Below are 23,591 nucleotides of genomic sequence, written 5' to 3' on the forward strand. Positions count from 1 at the left end.
AAGACCAAGAGGATAATATACAGTAAGGTGCTTCTGAGTGACTAGAAATAAAAAATTAGGCATATATTAAATGAGGTGCTGTCTTTTGAAACTTTATAAGCAGTTCCTGAAAATTTACATTTTCTGTTGCATTTTCTCTAAATCTCAGAAACCACTTCGAGTAGAGTATTCAAGTGTTCAGGGAAGAGTAGCATACATATCCTGAGTCTACTGAACTAAAAGAAGAACATAATGTTATGTATAATTAAAATTATTTAGGATAATGTACAAAAAAAGTACACAAAATTTTAACCGTGTAATTAAATAATTGTATTTGCGAAAAGAGTGGCTGAAATGCAATTATTGTAGTTCAGTAGACTCAGAACATGCAGTTTAATGTCTTGTAAAAGTTTCATGTCAATGGCTACAGTGGTTCCTGAAATACAGGGAAGCTTAAGTCACTAAATTTAACATTGTTGGCATACGACGTTCCAACTCCCCTTAAGATTTCGGTCGACACGTCTACACACCAGTATGGAAGATCGCAACATCGTAACCCTATCGTATCTGTGCCTGCCATCCGCAAGTAAATAAGGGAACAACTGGAACATTCTGTGTCATCCCGAATCGTCCTGTTGAAAAGTAGCACCACGTTACCGTCGAATGAGAGGTAACACCTAAGAATGCCGAATGTGGCTGGACTAGGGAATTACCGTCGCAAGTGTAGGCTGCCGTTAACACCACAACACTGCGTTTGGACTGCTGCCGTGACCGGGACGCATAAACTGCTGATGAATTGCGTGGCATTGCGTTCGGCGATGAATCGTTCTTCTGCACTACTCTGGACGATCATCGTTGGCTACTGCGGCGGCGACTTCGGAAGGGATGCTATTCTTCTAACGTCCTGGTTTCATGGTGGGGGGAGTCACCTGAGTTCAGGTCACGCGTGGCAATGACTGAGGGAAGTCTGACGGCACCGCGGTGTGTGACGGCCATCCTGCTTCCGCACGTGTTAACGCCTCATGAGACAGTAACGTGGTGTCACTTTTCAGTAGGACAATGCTCATCCACGCGTGGAACGTGTTTCTGAGACCTGACTGCAGGATGTAGAGGTACTCTCATAGCCAGCAAGATGCCCAGATCTATACTCGATCGAAAGTGTGAGCGACTAACACGAACGTCAGCTCCGTACCATTTGCAGTGTCCAGGACATCAAGGACCAATTATAACAGTTGTGGGCCAGTTTGGATCAGGAGAGGAGGAAACGGCTCTCTAATACCGAACCAGGCCAGAAGGAGAGCAGCTTCATATTGATAAGAGGGTTCATAATGCCATGTTCTTTGTAAAATAGACTCGATGTTGTGATCTCTGAAATAACATCACTACTTTCTCAAGCCGTAAAGTCTGATTCAGCTTCTTCCTCCCCTTCCGGGTGCTTAACTTTTTTTTGTAAGTGAGTGTACATATTTTGCCTTTCTGATGCATCAAGAATGTTAGCACTGCTGCATATACTACACTGCGCTTTAGTTACGTGCAAGTCTGCATAATAAAACGCACTTCGTAATTCACTGATCGAGATTCCTCGAATCACTCACATTATAACGCGTATTCCGCTTTGTTGCTATGCAACTGACACTTTGGTTGCAAATGACGTAGTTCAAGAGTGTAAATACGTAGGTTGGAACTTAAATAGTGGCAACACTACTGTGGAGACGCTATGCAATGGGATTTACTATTGTCGCTGATAGCACACGTTGTTGACATACCTACCTTACCTACGCGCAAATGGACTCGCCCGTCCCACGTCACAGGCGTGCGCACAATCAAGGGAAACACAGGCATTTGTGAGCGAGCGGTCTAACGTAACGGTGTCACTGTGTTTTCGAAACAGGAACAACGGAGTTGGATCAAGACTGAATGTGTCAGAGGTCGAACAACACGACAGTGTTATTAAGGTCTTCAAGAAGCGTGTGGGGAATCGACATTACCGTACAGAACAGTGGTTCAAATGGCTCTGAGCACTATGGGACTCAACTGCTGTGGTCATAAGTCCCCTAGAACTTAGAACTACTTAAACCTAACTAACCTAAGGACAGCACACAACACCCAGCCATCACGAGGCAGAGAAAATCCCTGACCCCGCCGGGAATCGAACCCGGGAACCCGGGCGTGGGACAGAACAGTGGCACGTTGGGTAAAAGCCTTCAACGAAGGTCGGCAAACTATGGCAGAGATCCATCGGGCAGGTCGTTCAAATGGTTCAAATGGCTCTGAGCACTATGGGACTTAACATCAGAGGTCACCAGCCTCCTAGAACTTACAACTACTTAAACCTAACTAACCTAAGGACAACACACACATCCATGCCCGAGGGAGGATTCGAACCTGCGACCGTAGCGGTCGCGCGGGTCCAGACTGCAGCGCCTAGAACCGCTCAGCCACATCGGCCGGCGCGACTGCTAAGGTCGCAGGTTCGAATCCTGCCTCGGGCATGGATGTGTGTGATGTCCTTAGGTTAGTTAAGTTTAAGTAGTTCTAAGTTCTAGGGGACTGATGACCACAGATGTTAAGTCCCATAGTGCTCAGAGCCATTTGAACCACATCGGCCGGCTGGGGCAGATCGTCCTAGCGTCTCTGTAAAAGAAGTGCACGCTGTTGCCGCGTTAGTGGACAGTGATAGACGCCATACCATTCGTGAGGCTCGCCCACGAAAACTGGATTAGCGCATACGACTGTGCTTCGCATCCTGAAGGAACGCCTGGGCATGCGAAAAATTGCATCACGATGGGTTCCACATTACTTGATGGAAGTGCAGAAATGGATGCGCTACGACGCTGCTCAGACGAACTTGGAGCGCTATGAGCGCGAAGGAGAGGCTTTCTTACGCCGTATCGTAACACTGGATGAGACATGGGCCATATCGCTTGAGCCAAGACTGAAACGCCAATCCAACGAATGGCGTCATTATGGATCACCGCGAAAGTCGAAACTGCGTCAGAACGCCAGTATGGTGAAAGTTATGGTCATTCTCATGTACGACTGTGATGGTTTTATACTAACGCATTACGTTACTTCACGGCAGACCGTCAATGCGCAGTATTACTGTTCGTGTTTGGAGCACCACCTGCGACCAGCTTTGCGAAAGCGGCGACACATTCTGCGCAACCCACCCATCATTTTGCACGACAATGCGCGGACGTATACAGCGCAAGCTGTGGCTGCTCTGTTCGGTCGATGGGACTGGGAAGTACTGTACCATCCACCATACTCCCCGAACTTAAGTCCTTGTGTCTTTGATTTGATTCCGAAGATGAAGAAACCACCTCGTGGCATTCGCTTTAGAACTGTTCCAGAGATTCGACAGGCAGTAGACCCTTCCATTCCCATCAGCAACGGAACAGGCTCTGCTAACAGTATTCTATGCCTTCCTCATCGCTGGCAACGGGTTGTACACAACGATGGCGACTACTTTGAAGGACAGTAACAGGTGCAAACATGTAACTCTTTTGTATCGGCTGCGAATAAATAGTTGCCACTATTTAAGTTCCAATCCTCGTACATCTGTTGTCGATGAAAACATAATCTGTGGATTAGGACTCCAGAAAATGATAAAATACGATGATGTATTGTTCAGACTCAATCGTGATGGAAATGTATTGTACCTAATGGCAATAAACCGAGCTGACCTTTCTGACGTTGACAATGAAACTGGTAACAGTGACCATGAGGCAGCTGTAGCAATATAGGATTACGAAAGTACAAATGGCAGCTAAACCAAGCAGAAAGATTTAGATGCTCAGCAAACCAGATAATGAGGCAGGTGTGCCATATCTCAATGAAGACAGGACAGGAGCATGTAGAGGAAATGTGGGTCAAATGTAATGCAATGGTTGACCATGTACTTGATAAATATGTACCAGGCACAACAATTCGTGATGGGATGAACCCTCCATGGTATACAGTCGCTGTAAAGAAACTTCTAAAGAAACTGAGGCTACTGCATAACAGGTGTAAAATAAAGCATAGGGCAGTAGATAGAAAGATGCTGAATGAAATGCGTATAGCTGGTAAGGGGCGGATGCGTGAACTCCGCGGTGCCTACCGTAGCAGAAGGTCATCGGAAGATATTTCACAATTACCAAAGAAATTCTGTAAAGGCTGTTAGTGTACCAAAGTTTGGTTCCAGACACTCGTGGATGAGATACAAACTGAAACTGAGGCAGCAAAGCAAATGCAGACATTCGTAACTCCGTTTTCCAATAGGAAAACCCGGGTATAATGCCCAATTTAATTCTCGTAACATACAAAGATGAATTAAATAGATGTTAGTGTGTGTAGCGTTGAGAAACAGCTGAAGTCGTTAAAAATAAAGGAAGGTTCAGGGCCTGATGAAATAGCTATCAGTCTCTATACAAAATCTGCGGCTTTGTCTCTCTTTGAACTATAATATACGGAAAATCCACCAAACAAAAATCTGTGCCTAATGATTGGAAGAAAATACATGTCACACCTTTGTGCAAAAGGGGCAGCAGGGGAAGTGAGCCGCGAAACTACCGTCCAACATATTGGCGTCGATTTCTTGTAAAATATTGGAACATATTTTGAGCTGAAATGTGATGAGGTTTCTCGAAGAGAATGATTTCGTTCGTGCCAACCAGCGGTGATTCCGAAAACATAGGTTATGTGAAATCCACTTCGCAGTTTTCTTTTCATGACGTACTGAAATGTAGTCAAACTGATGTACAGTATCTTGACTTTCAAAAGGCATTTGACTCAGTACGAAGGAACTTACGTATGGAGTTTAAAGTGAGATTTGTGAATGGATTGAAAATTTCTTGGTGTGGAGGACACGTTCACCTCGGTTTGGGAGTCAAAGACAGATGTAGAAATAGCATCTCATTGCCCCAGGGAAATGTATTGCGACCTCTGCTGCTCCCGTTTTATGCTACTGACTCTGCAGACTATGTTAAAAGTAACATCATTCTCTTCTGAGATGATGCGCTTGTCTATAATTAAGTATTGTTTTAGAAAAGCCGCATAGATACTAATCAGATGTTGACAAGATTTCGACGTGGTGCAAGGATCGGTAACTAGCTTTAAATGGTCGTAAATGTAAAACTGTGCACTTTAAATAACGAAATAAAACATTGTAGTCTAGTCTATGACTGCAGTATCACCTGCCAACTCATACGAATACGTAGGGGTAATAATTTGTAGAGTTATGAAACGCAACGATTACATAGTTTCACCTGTAGAAAAAGCAGGGCAGACTGTGATTCATTGGTGGAATACTAGGGAATTGCAAACAGTCGGCGAAGGAGACTGTTTACCCCATCCTAGATGCAACATATTTCTCAAATGTGTGGGCTCGGTAGCAAATAGGCGTGACAGGGGATACTGAACTGATAGGAAGAGCTGTATGAAACCAGCCTACGAAATATAGACCACAACAAAAACAACAACATAGAAGAAACACAGCACGAATGGTCACAGATTTGTTCGAACAAAGCAAGAGTGTCATCACATGCTGCAAGAACTGAATTGGCAGGCGCTCGAAGGCAAACGCAAACTATCCCTGCAAAACTATTTAGAAAGCTTGTAGAACCAACCTTAAGTGATGAATCTAGCAATATACTAACACCCTCTACGCGTCACTTCCACAGGGATTACGAAGACATGATACACTACTGACCATTAAAATTACTACACCACGAAGATGACGTGCTACGCGAAATTTAACCGACAGGAAGAAGATTTGCAAATGATTAGCTTTTCAGAGGTTGGCGCCTGTGGCGACACCTACAACGTGCTGACACCGATTTCTCATACACAAACATCAGTTGACCGGCGTTCCCTGGTGAAACGTTGTTGTGATGCCTCGTGTAAGGAGGAGAAATGCTTACCATCAGGTTTCCGACTTTGATAAAGGCCGGATTGTAGCGTATCGCGATTGCGTTTCATCGTATCGCGACATTGCTGCTCGCGTTGGTCGAGATCCAATGACTGTTAGCAGAATATGGAATCGCTGGGTTCAGGAGGGTAATACGGAACGACGTGCTGGATCCCAACGGCCACGTATCACTAGCAGTCGAGACGACAGGCATCTTATCCGCATGGCAGTAATGAATCGTGCAGCCACGTCTCGATCCCTGATTCAACAGATGGGGACGTTTGCAAGACAACAACCATCTGCACGAACAGTTCGATGATGTTTGCAGCAGCATGGACTACCAGCTCGGAGACCATGGCTGCGGTTACCCTTGAGGCTGCATCACAGACAGGGGCGCCTGCGATGGTGCACTCAACGACGAAACTGGGTGCATGAATGGCAACACGTCATTTTTTCGGATGAATCCAGGTTCTGTACAGCATCATGATGGTCGCATCCGTGTTTGGCGACATCGCGGTGAACGCACATTGGAAGCGTGTATTCGTCATCGCCATACTGCCGTATCACCCGGCGTGATGGTATGGGGAGGCATTGGTTACACGTCTCGATCACCTCTTGTTCGCGTTGACGGCACTTTGAACAGTGGACAATACATTTCAGATGTGTTACGACCCGTTGCTCTACTCTTCATTCGATCCCTGCGAAACCCTACATTTCAGCAGGATAAAGCACGATCGCATGCTGCAGTCTTGTACGGGCCTTTCTGGATACAGGAAATGTTGGACTGCTGCCCTGGCCAGCATATTCTCCAGATCTCTCACCAATTGAAAACGTCTGGTCAACGGTGGCCGAGCTACTGGCTCGTCACAATACGCCAGTCACCACTCTTGACGAACTGTGGTATCGTGTTGAAACTGCATGGGCAGCTGTACCTGTAACGCCATCCAAGCTCTGTTTTACTCAATGCCCAGGCGTATCAATGCCGTTATTATGGCCAGAGGTGGTTGTTCTGGGTACTGATGTCTCAGGATCTATGCAGCCAAACTGCATGAAAATGTAATCACATGTCAGTTCTAGTACAATATATTTGTCCAATGAATACCCGTTTATCATCTGCATATTTTCTTGGTGTAGCAATTTTAATGGCCAGTAGTGTACAATAATAACAGTGCGCACAGATGCGTTTAAGCGATCCAAATGTGAATGGAACAGAAAATGTCCTAATAACTGGCAGAATGGGACGTACCGTCTGTCACCCACTTCATATTGTTTTTCAGTGTGTAGACGCAGCTGTAGCTTACGCGTAAATATAGATTTAGCCGTTCCGTGAGCGTGTGCTCAGTGTGGTCCGCGGCTGTGCCGGCAGGCTGGTGTCTTCGGCGATGCGTCAGCCGTCACTGCGCCGCCAGCTGTCGCAGATCCTGCCCATCGTGCGCGCCATGACGCCGGCGCAGCGGCTGGCGCTGGCGGCCATGTTGTCGCAGGCGGCGGCGGGTCGCGCGGCCGCCGCGGGGATTCCCCTGGGCGGAGCGGCTAACGCGCCTGCGCAGAAGCTGCTGCTGCCGCTCAGCTGGGACATCGCCAACCTCATCACGGCCAGCGCCGCCGAGGCCGACGGCGGACGCCTGCTACGCGCCGCGCAGGTCAGTCTGCGCACGCGCTCGCTCTGCTGGTATTTGCTAACATTCACTGACCTCTGTAAAAGCTAGATGGAACTTCTGGAACTGAATGAACGTTCTGCTGAGTGCGAATAAACTAAACAAAGATATGCGTGAGACAGACGTAACAGACATAATTTTAGCGGCATAGTTGGCGACCATGTAGCAGACGAAGTGTGCGAATTACGCTGCCGTGGAAGGAAAATAACGCAAGGAGGCCGTAAGAAGCAGGCTGAAAAAACAAATGACAAGATTGTCAGCTGTCCCCTGCAGACTGTGAAGTAAGCGCAGCCACAGCCTAGATATGTTTTCTAGAACCAACGTTACGTGATGAATCTAGCAATGTACTTACACCCCCTACGTATCACTGACAAAGGGCGTACGAAGACAAGACAGAATAATAACACTGCGCACAGAGGCGTTTAAGCACTAATTTTTCCCGCGATCAATACGTGAATGGTACAGAAAAGGCCCTAATAACTGGCGGAATGGGACGTACCGTCTGTCATCCATTTCACATTGTTTTTCACTGTGTAGACGCAGGTGTAGCTTACGTTAGGGGAGATAAGTCCGCTTTAGTTGTACGTCCCTTATTTATGGATACGACCGGTGTCACAGCATTTTACATGCATCATCAGGTGCAATCTGTAAAGATTAATAGACAAAGACTCATATAAGACAATAAAACGTTATGAAATTGAAAACTGTATGGGCATACGGGACGGACATACAAAGTCAGTCATTTTCCGATGGAGAAAAAAGAAGAGGATGACTCAGGATTGTGTGCGAGCGGTTCTAGGCGCTTCAGTCCGGAACCGTGCTGCTGCTACGGTCGCAGGTTCGAATCCTGCCTCGGGCATGGATGTGTGCGATATCCTTAGGTTAGTTAGGCTTTAGTAGTTCTGCCTAGGGGACTGATGACCTCAGATGTTAAGTCCCATAGTGGTTAGAGCCATTTGAACAATTTTTTGACTCAGCATTCATGGTCAGATATTTTTCGCTAAGTAGAGTACGTCAAACATAAAATAACATAGGACGCTCCTTTCACATCTAGGAAGCACGGAATCTAATAAAAGGAGATCCCAGTAAGAGACTGCAAGGTAGGTAAAATACCAATAAATTCCACTCAAAGTGACTAACAGTATCTGGTGAGTTAGCTGAGTTCTCATACACCAAAACAGTGATTAAAATACAGACACTAAATGATCATCTATGTGAATGTGAAATTTCAGCAGCTAACGGCCCCTATTTGCCTATAATGGGTTCAAAAATATACCGGTAAAGACCCCGTTATTTAATCGTAACTCGTAGTTAATGCCCCAAAAAAATTCAGTGTAAAACTGTTTTCAGGTTCAGCATGAAACATATAGTGAAACTGGGCCGAATGTCGTGTCGTAACTGAACAGTTCAATCGGCAGAAGGCAACGCATTGCGAAGTTAGATGGCAAGAGGCTGAAGTTACTTACAGCAAACGCGCACTGGATGGTGTACCGATAATTGGCGTAGCAAGACGCAACTGTGGAGACGCCTGGAGAGGGGTCATGTGGAGCGCGCATTTTGAACCAACTTTGCAGCCATTTACGTTCTGCTTTTCAATAGACAACACTGCATAATAATATTTTTTATACGAATTTACATTGGTTTTAACAGCTACCATTCAATTTGTGTAATTATCCGCAGATGGGCATGCGCGCATTTGCGTCTCTCAATCCATTTTCGGCAAATGAGGGACCATTAGCTGCTCAAATTTCACTTACCCCGTAGATGATCATATAGGGTCTGTTCTTTGATCACTGTGTTGGTGTCTTGGGACCCCGCTAGCTCAGCAGGCACTGTTACTCCTCGTAAGTGGAATTTATTAGTGTATCACCTACCTGGTAACCGCTTATTAGGAATTTCCTTTTATTAGCTTTCGTCCTTTCAAGATATCACTGGAACGTTCTACGTTACTATGTGTTTGACGGCGGCTACTTAGCGAAAAATTGCTGACCGTCGGTTCATACCATTCTCTTTTCTATATCGGATCATGAGTTGATTTTGTGAGTAAGTTCCTTCTGTATACACTTTTCAATTTAAATATGTTTTCCTGCCTTATATGAGTCTTTGTCTGTCAGTTTGTGCAGACTGCATGTGATGTTGCAGCTAAAATGCTCCGAAACTGGTCGTGACTATCAACAAATCAGTTACACCTAAAGCGGTCTTAACTTTTCAAGACAACATTGTTCACCCATAGAAATTAACAAGTATAGAAGGTAGGTTCTAACTTTCCACAGAAATTTCCGAGAATGTACGATTGGAGTACAGCAATATGTAGAAACGAGTCACGCACTTTGACAAAAGTCTTTGAGATGTGATGTTAGGTAGGATGCTGATAATTAAGTGGACTCGTATGAAATTTGGATCTCCTTCGGAAATTCGGCGAGAAAAATGAATATATGTAAAACACTCTCTATACGAAGGAACAGGACAATAGGACAGTTGAGACGTCAAGGAATGACTTCCATGGCACAAGAGGGAGCCGTAGAGGGCAAAATTGTAGAGGGAGCAGAGATTGTAACATCTACATCAGATAATTTAGCATGTTATGTGTAAGTGTTGCTCTGAAATGGAGAGGTTGGCACGAAAGAGGAAATCATCAATAAATAAGTAAAGAAATAAATAAAAGCCAAGGCTGCGGTGACAGTAGCACCGGCATCAGGGCATTCCGCCGACGACCGACAAAGGCCGAAGATGGCTGATATTTTGAAATTAGTGTGTAAGTATGTGCGCGAGACCGCTACGGTCGCAGGTTCGAATCCTGCCTCGGGCATGTTGTGCTGCCTTTAGATTAGTTAGGTTTAAGTAGTTCTAAGTCTAGGGGACTGATGAACTTATATGTTAAGTCCCATAGTGCTTAGAGCCATTTGAAGCATTTTTGAGTTACTCTTGATTGATGATAGGTCACACTCGCTTTCAGTCAGACATTTCTCAGTGTTGTCTTGATCTTGTATGGAAACTATGTGGTTCTCCAATAATATCTCCGAATTCAAACTAAGGTGATCGTTGTACATCTAAAAAAGTAAGTAATGTCAGACTCCCAGCACCCACAACTCCTTTCTGTGAATTTTTGCAACATTTGCACGTATTCGCAGTGAAATCTGCTGCATGAAATAATAAGAGGAGACATACAAATAATTAATCAGGTTCAGTAAATCCACTGACAGGTAACTGAATAATTGATGCTTCAGTATTCCCCGATATGCTTCATTCAGATGCAGGAAGCTATCGTCAGTTCTGTTGTACTGTAAAACATACAGTACGGTTACTTCACTGTTCTTTGTGACTGGAACGGAATCAATTTGTGGATTCGTGAACCACCATTGTGGTTCTTACCCGAGAGAAACCATTCGCAGTGAATTTGTTTCTTGTTCAGATAAATCTCAAAACGTTAGCATGACATGGTCACAATGCTTGCACCGCTTGGTCAGTGGTGTTGGACGGTTCCTTTTCGAAGCGTTCCGAAACGTTCTCTTCAAAGACTCTTCAAAGGCAACCGTTCTAATCGTGCGATGGCAACTGACTCCGTTTATACGAGGGTTGCCAAGAAACTAATGCACCGCATTTTTTTGTCCAACAATTATTTATTGAATATAGTGGGAATTACGCACACGAAAGAATGCTGTTTTATCTAGACATCCTATTTTTCCACGTAATCTCCATCCCTTTCTATGGCCGTGCTCCAGCGCGAAACAAAGGCATGCATGCCCTATCGGTACACACACTTTTGAATATCTAAGAGTGCGGATAATTGCATCCACATTTCCTTTGCTGATTGACAGATGCAGCGCCAACTGCAGTTCGAGTATAATGACTTTTCTGTAGACTACAAATCTACTCTGTATGAATCAGCATGGCTTTCGATAAAGACGATCGTGTGAAACCCAGCTCGCGCTATTCGTCGATGGGATTCAGAGGGCCATAGACACGGGTTCCCAGGTAGATGCCGTGTTTCTTGACTTCCGAATGGCGTTCGATACAGTTCCCCACAGTCCTTTAATGAACAAAGTAAGAGCATTAGGACTATCAGAACAAATGTGTGATTGGATTGAAGAGTTCCTAGATAACAGAACGCAGAATGTCATTCTCAATGGAGAGAAGTCTTCCGAAGTAAGAGTGATTTCAAGTGTGCCGCAGGGGAGTGTTGTAGGACCGTTGCTATTCACAATAAATATATATATGACCTTGTGGATAACATTGGAAGATAACTGAGGCTTTTTACGGATGATCGAGAGGTTGTAACAATGGAAAATTGTACTGAAATGCAGGAGGATCTGCAACGAATGGACGCATGGTGCAGGGAATGACAATTGAATCTCAATGTAGACAAGTGTAATGTGCTGCGAATACATAGAAAGAAAGACCCTTTATCATTTAGCTACAATATAGCAGGTCAGCAACTGGAAGCAGATAATTCCATAAATTATCTGGGAGTAGGCATTAGGAGTGATTTAAAATGGAATGACCGTATAAAATTAATCGTCGGTAAAGCAGAACCAGACTGAGATTCATTGGAAGAATCCCAAGAAAAAGCAGTCCGAAAACAAGGGAAGTAGGTTACAGTACACTTGTTCGCCCACTGCTTGAATGCTATCCGTACCAGATAGGGTTGATAGAAGAGATAGAGAAGACCCAACGGAGAGCAGCACGCTTCGTTACAGTATCATTTAGTAATGGCGAAAGCGTTACGGAGATGATAGATAAACTCCAGTGGAAGACTCTGCAAGAGAGACGCTCAGTAGCTCGGTACGGGCTTTTCTTGAAGTTTCGAGAACATAGCTTCACCGAGGAGTCAAGCAGTATATTACTCCCACTTACGTATATCTCGCGAAGAGACCATGAGGATAAAATCAGAGAGCTTAGAGCCCACACAGAGGCATACCGACAATCTTTCTTTCCACGAACAATAAGAGACTGGAATAGGACGGAGAATCGATAGAGGTACTCAAGGTACGCTCCGCCACACACCGTCAGGTGGCTTGCGGAGTATTGATGTAGATGGTGAACTGCTGATTCGTAATGCGTCTGTCCTCGCGAATGACATCAGCTCGCTGCAACATGTCAGGCGTGAAAGCCGTGGATGATCTCCCCGACCGGTGCAAATCGTGGAGCCGCCTTTTGATGACCTCATCCTCCGCGTCCAGCGACTAACTGTACTTCTGTTGACAGTAGATGCTCCAAAGACTTTGCACAAGCGTTTGTAAATATTCCACGAAGTGTCTATCCTTCCAGTGAGAAAGTCAATGACGGCAGTTGCTTCTAGCGTGCATCACCTACAGACGCCATTTTGAAATTGTCCTGCTGCTACGCTGTGTCGGAAGAGACGAAAACTTGGCGCGTTCACTCAGGAGACTTCAAATAGCACATACGTAATGTTTCACATTCGCAGCATTGTTTTCGACTGAAATAAAAAAAAAATGTGGTTGATTACTTCCTGGGCAACCCTCGTATAAATGCAAAATAACTGGCATTGCATTCAGAAGGTCCACTGTCAAGTATATTTCTCAATATCACACACTACTGCTGAATATACTATCTGATCAAAACTATTTAGACAGTTGTTAGTGGACAATAATGTACGGTTTGTCCACTCTTCGCCTTCATGACGGCTACATCTCTGCTAGGGATACTTTCAATGAGGTGTCAGGCGGTTTTTGGAGGAGCGGCAGCCCATTCTTCAAGAGCCGAAACCTTAGAAGGTAGTGGGATGTTGGAGGTTGGGGTCTGGAGCGAAGTCGATGGTATAACTCATTCCAAAGGTATTCTACTAGGTTCAAATCAGCACTATCTGCAGGACATTTCAGGAATGTTGTTGTCCACAGACGCTACTTTACGGTAAGGTGTATTGTCATGCTGATACCGTCACCATCTCCAAATTGTTCCTCTATTGTATGTCGCACTCATTGCTGTAAAATGTGTTCATATCCTTCCGCATTTAGTGCTTTCTTAAACTCACGAGTGATTTTTCCCGCTTATTTCATGCGACTCTTTTACAACTACCCTCCGCATAACTCGCCGGTGCCTTTCTGTCAGTGCATGACGAGTACCTGGTATTGGTTTAGCTTCAGTTGTTCTTTCATGGTTTCATTTCACAAGCGCATTTCCAACAGTCGACTTTCACAGATTCAGAAGGGTTGTAATGTTCTGATAGATTTGTTACTTAGGTGGCGTCCAACGACTAATCCACATCCGATGCCACTGACCTGTCCTGACCGACTCATTCTTCTGTTACTATTGTTTATCTGGCAACACAGAACTCTCCACCTCGTTTTATACTGGCGAGTTCTCCTCCCGTGACATCTGATAATACTTTCCGCATTACATACACTATGTGGTCAAAAGTATCCGGACACATGGCTAAATTGACTTGCAAGGTCGTGGCGCCCTCTATCGGTAATGCTGGAATTCAATATGGTGTTGGCCCACCCTTAGCCCAGATGACAGCTTCCACTCTCTGGCAGCCCATTCTTCATGGAGTGCTGCACTGAGGAGAGGTATCGATGTCGGTCGCTGAGGCCTGGCACGAAGTCGGCGTTCCAAAACGTTCCAAAGGTGTTCTATGGGATTTAGGTCAGGACTCTGTGCAGACCAGTCCATTACAGGGATGTTATTGTCCTGTAACCATTCCGCCACAGCCCGTGCATTATGAACAGGTGCTCGATCGTGTTGAAAGATGCAATCGCCATCCCCGGATTGATCTTCAACGGTGGAATGCAAGAAGGTGCTTAAACATGAATGTAGGCCTGTGCTGTGAAAGTGATGTGCAAAACAAGGGGTGCAAGCTTCCTCCAGGAAAAACACGACCACACCATGAAACCACCGCCTCCGGATTTTACTGTTAGCACTACATACGCTGGCAGATGACGTTCACTGGATATTCGCCATACCCACACCCTGCCATCGGATCGCCACATTCTGTACCGTGATTCGTCAATCCACACAATGGTTTTCCACTGTTCAATCGTCCAATGTTTACGCTCCTTCCAAGCGAGGTGTCGTTTGGCATTTACCGGCGTCATGCGTGGTTCGTGAGCAGCCGCTCGACCATGAAATCCAAGTTTTCTCACCTCCTGCCTAACTGTTACAGTTCTTTCACTGCATCCTGATACAGTCTGGAATTCCTGCGTGATGGTCTGGATAGATGTCTGCCTATTACACATTACGACTCTCTTCAATTGTCGGCGGTCTCTGTCAGTCAACAGACGAGTTCGGCCTGTACGCTTTTGTGGTACGTGTCCCTTCACGTTTCCACTTCACTGTCACATTGGAAACAGTGGACTGAGGGATGTTTAAGCACGTGGAAGTCTCGCGTACAGACGTATGACACAAGTGATACCCAATCACCTGACCACGTTCAAAGTCCGTAAGTTACGCGGAGCGCCCCATTCTGATTTCTCACGATGTCTAATGACTACTGAGGTCACTGATATGGAGTATCTAGCAGAAGGTGGCAGCACAATGCACCTAATATGAAAAAGTATGTTGTTGGGGGTGTCCGGATATTTTTGATCACATAGTTTCGGTATGTCTCGATACGTCTTCAGATAGTGTTTGTAGAGAATGCAACAAGTGCAGAAAACACACATTGCTCTATGTACACGCAACAAGTTTGGAAAATTACGGTACCTAAGTGTAACTTCCAGCTCTCAAAATCGTTGTGAAAATCAAATGACTTCGAGTATTTTTGTTGGGGAAACTTTGCACACATAATACTGCGGCAGTTCTGCTGTTGCTACCTACTTTTGGTATGCAAGTGCCATGTAGTCATTTCATTAGTTATCTACACTCCTGGAAATGGAAAAAAGAACACATTGACACCGGTGTGTCAGACCCACCATACTTGCTCCGGAAACTGCGAGAGGGCTGTACAAGCAATGATCACACGCACGGCACAGCGGACACACCAGGAACCGCGGTGTTGGCCGTCGAATGGCGCTAGCTGCGCAGCATTTGTGCACCGCCGCCGTCAGTGTCAGCCAGTTTGCCGTGGCATACGGAGCTCCATCGCAGTCTTTAACACTGGTAGCATGCCGCGACAGCGTGGACGTGAACCGTATGTGCAGTTGACGGACTTTGAGCGAGGGCGTATAGTGGGCATGCGGGAGGCCGGGTGGACGTACCGCCGAATTGCTCAACACGTGGGGCGTGAGGTCTCCACAGTACATCGATGTTGTCGCCAGTGGTCGGCGGAAGGTGCACGTGCCCGCCGACCTGGGACCGGTCCGCAGCGACGCACGGATGCACGCCAAGACCGTAGGATCCTACGCAGTGCCGTAGGGGACCGCACCGCCACTTCCCAGCAAATTAGGGACACTGTTGCTCCTGGGGTATCGGCGAGGACCATTCGCAACCGTCTCCATGAAGCTGGGCTACGGTCCCGCACACCGTTAGGCCGTCTTCCGCTCACGCCCCAACATCGTGCAGCCCGCCTCCAGTGGTGTCGCGACAGGCGTGAATGGAGGGACGAATGGAGACGTGTCGTCTTCAGCGATGAGAGTCGCTTCTGCCTTGGTGCCAATGATGGTCGTATGCGTGTTTGGCGCCGTGCAGGTGAGCGCCACAATCAGGACTGCATACGACCGAGGCACACAGGGCCAACACCCGGCATCATGGTGTGGGGAGCGATCTCCTACACTGGCCGTACACCACTGGTGATCGTCGAGGGGACACTGAATAGTGCACGGTACATCCAAACCGTCATCGAACCCATCGTCCTACCATTCCTAGACCGGCAAGGGAACTTGCTGTTCCAACAGGACAATGCACGTCCGCATGTATCCCGTGCCACCCAACGTGCTCTAGAAGGTGTAAGTCAACTACCCTGGCCAGCAAGATCTCCGGATCTGTCCCCCATTGAGCATGTTTGGGACTGGATGAAGCGTCGTCTCACGCGGTCTGCACGTCCAGCACGAATGCTGGCCCAACTGAGGCGCCAGGTGGAAATGGCATGGCAAGCCGTTCCACAGGACTACATCCAGCATCTCTACGATCGTCTCCATGGGAGAATAGCAGCCTGCATTGCTGCGAAAGGTGGATATACACTGTACTAGTGCCGACATTGTGCATGCTCTGTTGCCTGTGTCTATGTGCCTGTGGTTCTGTCAGTGTGATCATGTGATGTATCTGACCCCAGGTATGTGTCAATAAAGTTTCCCCTTCCTGGGACAATGAATTCACGGTGTTCTTATTTCAATTTCCAGGAGTGTATTAGTAAGGGGAGTATCAATAAGACTTTACATCTTTGAAAATGCACATTGTTTAATTCATTTAATTTATAGACATAGTTTTGGAGTCACTTTGAAACAAAATACATCAAGTTTCTTTTACTTATACCTAAGCAGGTTCAGTGTGACTTCCATTGCTTATGCGGCACACATTTCACCTGAAAACTGTTTCTTGCCATACGCGTTGCACAATGTCAGCCGTGACTTGTTCTGTTGCGAGATGGAGTCTAGATCAGAGTTCTGGTTGAGAAACTAGTAAGCATGAAACAAAACTGGTAGCCCCAAAAGAAAGAGTCAGAGTGAATGTGGGGCTATTCAGTTGGTGCACCTCATGCCATCCAAATAGACATGTAACAAACCCTGGATGTCCCATAGTGCCTAGAGCCATTTGAACCAAAATCCTGGATGTCGGAGATGCAACCGTTTTCTTAACACACGTAGAACAGTCCTACTGTATATGGGACAACCGACTCTCGAGAAGCAGGCCAGACTGATTTTATATGCTTGTTCATAGAACTTTGCTTCACTTATTATATGACGTTGTCAACGAATGGGAACGGCCTGATGATTAGTTATGCCTTACCGAACATCCACTTTCAATAAAACACTTACGACACTCGTAAATAGTAGGCCTACTGTGTAGTATTAATCAAACTCTGTACGAAAATTACTTCTCACAGTTGTTACAGACTTCGACTCTTGAAGTTAAAACAAGCAGAGAGCACTAGAGGGCAGCCATATTTACAGCAACTACCGCTAGCACTGGCGGCTGCGCTAATTTCTACTGAGTCAAAACTTCATTCGTTTTTCTTAAAGATGTCACCAAGGCGAAGTCTGTAAGTCGTGTGAATAACTTTGTACGGATTTTAAAAGTTTTAAAGTCCTTTTTAAAACACCCAGTATATGTCGTAATACTGTCAACAACGCCACTGCACAGATATGCAATTATCCAATTAAGACAAGAACAAAGAACTATCGGACAATGCTGTTAGGCGAAGTCTGTGAATCTACCCTAAGTAATGAATAATGGGTTACATAACCGATTACGATGCCAGACACAATCCGAAAACACAATGACGCGACCGTTCTCAAACTTCACAGCTCTCAAACTATGCATTTCCGAAAAAGAGTTCCTCCTTGAATGCTAATTGTAAGTATTGTCAGATTTTACATATAACTTGTGCACAAATGTGATGGAGAGCAGAAGATCGGCGAATGACATGGCAGATAGAAGAAAATAGGAAATGTGATACGACCGGTGATTTCTGCTCTGCAGAATCCAAGAGAGATTTTAGTAACAGATTATCTGAGGAGAAGACAACTTTCTTCAACCAAATTTTATATACTGACATGGCACTAACCCTGTACGGAATCAAACAACGGATTTAACAAAACAGCAGTAGCACAAATTGGAATTAGTTGAATGTTCTGCCACAAAATAAAACTGACTGGACCGTTAAACTATGAAATGTGAAGGGATTAAAAAGACGGAAACGAATTAATGGAAAGTCTTCAATAGAAGTAGAGGCAACTTGGTGGGTCACGTGCTGTGGCGAGCAGCAGTAATTCAAATGGTTCAACTGTCTCTGAGCACTATGGGACTTAACTTCTGAGGTCATCAGTCCCCTAAACCTAACTAACCTAAGGACATCACACACATCTATGCCCGAGGCAGGATTCGACCCTGCGACCATAGCGGTCACGCGGTTCCAGACTGTAGCGTCTAGAACCGCTCGGCCACTTCGGCCAGCGCAGCAGTAATTGACTTGAGGTGGAGGGAGCCGTAAAGAGAAAACATCTGAGGACATGATCAAGACTAGAATATGGAAAAGATATTATCATGGACGCTGGGTGTGGCAAGAGTGCGGAGATGAGAAAACTACCATGAAGAACGAGTGATGGTGGAGAGTTCGCTATTAAAATTGTCGAGAAACTGGTCAATATGTGAAAAAATATTATAGAAGAGGATTATCAATTTGTAATCATCTCAGGCAGAAAAATGACACTGACAAAGTTAGACCACAAGTAAGAAGGAAAGACAGAAACAAACTGGCGAGGTGCGAATACGACTCGCGCACTGATGGTTTCGCATGAACTTACTAATGTATGTAGACAGTTCATCCATTCCAGGAATCGAGGATCTCCACGATTTTTGCCGGTTGCTGACACTGATGCTAGCAAGCGGTCTGTCTTGGGGATTCCAAGACTTTCGAGAATGTTTTAATTTTTAAATCTGAATTCGTTAACAAATAACAAAATAAATATTTTTGCGCGTGATGTAATGACAAATTAACAATTTTCTGATTTTTTTTCCTTAACTTGTAGGGGAAGTAGCCTATATGTTTTAATTAGTGTTTGCGGGTATTGAAGTGTGTGATATAAATGGCTGTATCTTTTGATTACATTGATTTACAAGATAACTTTTACTATATCGCAAAGGGACCATAGACCTTAGTCATCATCATCATCATCATGATTTAAGACTGATTATGCCTTTCAGCTTCAGTCTGGAGCATAGCCCCTTATAAAATTCCTCCATGATCCCCTATTCAGTGCTAACATTGGTGCCTCCTCTGATGTTAAACCTATTACTTCAAAATCATTCTTAACCGAATCCAGGTACCTTCTCCTTGGTCTACCCCGACTCCTCCTACCCTCTACTGCTGAACCCATGAGTCTGTTGGGTAACCTTGCTTCTCCCATGCGTGTAACATGACCCCACCATCTAAGCCTGTTCGCCCTGACTGCTACATCTATAGAGTTCATTCCCCGTTTTTCTTTGATTTCCTCATTGTGGACACCCTCCTGCCATTGTTCCCATCTACTAGTACCTGCAATCATCCTAGCTACTTTCATATCCGTGACCTCAACCTTGTTGATAAGGTAATCTGAATCCACCCAGCTTTCGCTCCCATACAACAAAGTTGGTCGAAAGATTGAACGGTGCACAGATAACTTAGTCTTGGTACTGACTTCCTTCTTGCAGAAGAGAGTAGATCGTAGCTGAGCGCTCACTGCATTAGCTTTGCTACACCTCGCTTCCAGTTCTTTCACTATGTTGCCATCCTGTGAGAATATGCATCCTAAGTACTTGAAACCGTCCACCTGTTCTAACTTTGTTCCTCCTATTTGGCACTCAATCCGTTTATATTTCTTTCTCACTGACATTACTTTCGTTTTGGAGATGCTAATCTTCATACCATAGTCCTTACATTTCTGATCTAGCTCTGAAATATTACTTTGCAAACTTTCAATCGAATCTGCCATCACAACTAAGTCATCCGCATATGCAAGACTGCTTATTTTGTGTTCAAATATCTTAATCTCACCCAGCTAGTCTATTGTTTTCAACATATGATCCATAAATAATATGAACAACAGTGCAGACAGGTTGCAGCCTTGTCTTACCCCTGAAACTACTCTGAACCATGAACTCAATTTACCGTCAACTCTAACTGCTGCCTGACTACCCATGTAAAGACCTTAGCATATGAGAAAAATTTCATCTTGATACGTCTACTCGTTCCTGAGCAAAAGGGCTCTTAACAGACGGATGAACAGACAGACAGTCTCGTAACAAATGACAAAAATTATTTCATGTGATACATTTACAAATCAACAATTTCGGGCTTCCTTCCGTTGGTTGTAGTGTAAGATCTTGCTTCTTGGAAAATTTAGAGATTCTAAGTCAACGGGTGGTAAGTACACCGTAGGTTTTGATGTCTGAGTTTCTTTCTTTCTTTCTTTCTTCTCAGAGATCACAGGCCCTGTAGACCACGCGCTGCTAATGCTGCTGTATGTCAACTTTCCACCTTGTATGCGGTCGGCCAAATGGTCTTGTTGCCTGGAGAGTTCCTTCAAATGCTTTCTTGCAGGTTCTGTTGTTTTCCATTCTAGCCACATGTCCAGCCCATTGCAGTCTCCTACTTTTTAATTTCTGGTTGATAGTGGGTTGCTTCATTAACTGATAAATTTCATTGTTCTTTCGAATTCTCCAACACAGGTCCCCAGATTTTTCTCATTACTTTTCTTTCGTAAACATTCAGTTTTTCTCTTTCATTCTTTGTCAGCGTCCAACTTTCTGAATCGTACAGTACTATGGGACAGGTGATAGTTGCATATCTTCATATTTGTGCTGATTGACAATGTTTTTCTTTTGAGTGGGTTGCTTAGTGAGTACAGACATCTTGACCCTGAGGCTGTTCTTTCATTTATATCCATTGTTATGATACTTTTACTGTTGAAACGTGATCCAAGGTATTTAAACTGGAGAAATTTTCTGAATTGTTTGCGAGTATCAAAATATGTTACATAAATGGCCGTAGCTTTTGATTGCGTTGACTTAGTAGCTTTACTTTTTTATATCGCCAAGAAACCATGTATCTCAGTGTGTAACATAAATTTCAACTTGGCACTGTACCCGTTACTGAGGAAAAGGGTTTCGAACAGTCGTACAGACAGACAGGTAGACAGACAGAGGGACGAAAACCGATGTGATCCTATCAAGATTCCTTTTTTACCGGTTGGGTTAAGGAACCCTAAAAAAAGGTAACAAATTTCGTCTGTTTTCGGACACACGTGTATGCTGTATTGGCCCCTGTAAGTTTTTCACTGGAAATGTAGCTTTGAACAACACGTTTGGGATGTATTGTTCCTCGTGAAAAGAGTAAAATATGTGGGTGTTCGGGTTCCACCCTGGGGTCTTGCTTAGAAAGCGGCTTTCTGTGTGCATACAGCAGTGTCCCTAAGGCATCCGCCTACGGGCAAGATGCGAATGGCCACAATGCGGGTGCTAACGAGACGGTAGGTTTGCACCTCGAAGTGCGTCCGGGCTTTCTCCAAGACCTTCCGCTCGGTCTTCATCCAGCTCGAGGAAAGTGGAACCAACTTCAACACAAAACCCACGCTATACTGAGTTCGGTGAGCTTTTCTGGTTCTCTGAAAGGTTGATCTAGGTTTGTTTATTCGACCAGACGACCGCCGAATCGTGTCCCTTTACATTGCCACATTCATACTGCCGGGACGTCGAACTCAAGTTCATTATTGAGCTCTACCATACTTACTGTGTGATTACCCATTTTTTTGTATTCCTTAAACTGTTCACTATCACGTTTAACTCTTGGTTGCTATGTTACTCTCTGTGTGATATTTTTCATAGCTAAACCTTAAACGTCTCATACGGCCAGTTCACCTTCTACCATTATTTTCGATATCTCTCTGGAACTGCGTTACCTTTTTAGATTTTTGTTTCTTCTCGCAGTATTGAGGACCGTCATTATATACTAGAAGAACAGAAAGAGTTCAGCTGGGCGTATGAGTCAAATTACTCGCTGGTATACCGTGTGACATCTCCAGTATACAACTCAACACGTTTTCATTACTTAACTAGCAGACAGCAAAGCTCGCAATAAATAAAATCTTATTAAAGAACACGAGCAGAACGGCTCTTTAGAAATATCAATTTATTCGCTCACTCTATAGAGGTGGGCACTGTGCGCAGTTTTGCGAGAGGTAGTTAGTCATAAGCTGATGGTAGAGAGGATACCAACGCTGGCTAATTTTGCCAAATGAGTAATATTTATTGTTAATTACTAACTAAAGCCGCTAAGTACAAAATACAATGATCTCAGGGAATCTCTATTTGCTTACTGACTACATAACCCTAATTTCCTAACATTATTATTTAACGGTTAACTAAAACAAATGACATTTGTAATGCGAATTCCCGAATGTACACGAAGATTAAGAAACGTTTATTTAAAGTCTGGAATGCCTACGAGGTGAACAGAAGTGAACAGTAGTTGCTCAGACATGATCTTGTTAATACAATCACGACGAACTGAGCTTCATATGGTATAAAAATGTAACGCTGTGAGCACTACTAAGTCCGTAGTCCAGTAATAAGCTACACATCTGTGCCTGACCTCGCAATATTTACTATGATTGGGTGTTACCTGTTGAATATTGCCACTAGCGTCTGAACTTGAATGGAATTTATTACAAGGTGCAGTGTAGGATAAATGCAACGAACTTCCCCCAGGTAGCCGGAAGAGACTAGAGGAGTCATTTCTGCCACCAAGTTAACTACCGTCGAACGACTACCGAAACGGTACAAATCTCTTTGCCTTGACTGAGAAAGCTACGTTGGCTACACTGTTGCTACCACGTCATACAACCAGATGCTGTAGTGCTGCCATATATAAGACAAATCAAAATAAACACTCACTCACTCATTCCTACAGATGGTAAAGACAGAAATCAAATCTGGGAACACAAAATGTAGATAATGTGCATAGGGTTACATGCTTACTGGAAAAATTGATACTTTAATGTAATTACGAGGGTTGGAACTTAAATAGTGGCAAGTTTTTATTCACAAACGATATAAGAGAGTTACATGTTTTCACTTGTGACTGTCCTTCAAAGTAGTCACCAGCGTTGTGTAGAACCCGTTGCCAGCGATGTGGAAGGCGTAGTATACCGTTAGCAGAGTCTGTTCTGTTAATGGTGCAAATAGAGCGGTCTAAAGTTATGGTGATTCTAATGTACGACTGTGATGGTGTTATACTAACGCATTACGTTCCTCCACGGCAGACCGTCAGTGCACAGTATTACTGTTCGTTTTTGGAGCATCACTTGCGACCAGCTTTGCGAAAGAAGCGACGACACTTTCTGCGCAATCCATCCATCGTTTTGCACGACAATGCGCGGGCGCATACAGCGCGAGTTGTGGCTGCTCTGTTCGGTCGATGGGACTGGGAAGTACTGTACCATCCACCATAGTCCCCGGACTTAAGTCCTTGT

General features: G+C 44.7%; 1 protein-coding gene across 1 annotated transcript in view; it reads left to right on the top strand.

Moving 5' to 3' along the window:
• Positions 1–23,591, top strand: part of LOC126101421 (neurotrophin 1) — a 125,277-nt gene that overhangs the window by 14,271 nt on the left and 87,415 nt on the right. The window contains exons 2-3 of the mRNA XM_049912082.1: positions 7,236–7,344; positions 7,420–7,541. Of these exons, the coding sequence (XP_049768039.1) occupies positions 7,236–7,344; positions 7,420–7,541 (231 nt within the window). The remainder of the gene's footprint in view (positions 1–7,235; positions 7,345–7,419; positions 7,542–23,591) is intronic.

The sequence above is a fragment of the Schistocerca cancellata genome, chromosome 9 (genome assembly GCF_023864275.1).
Source record: "Schistocerca cancellata isolate TAMUIC-IGC-003103 chromosome 9, iqSchCanc2.1, whole genome shotgun sequence".
Classification (NCBI taxonomy): Eukaryota; Metazoa; Arthropoda; class Insecta; order Orthoptera; family Acrididae; genus Schistocerca; species Schistocerca cancellata.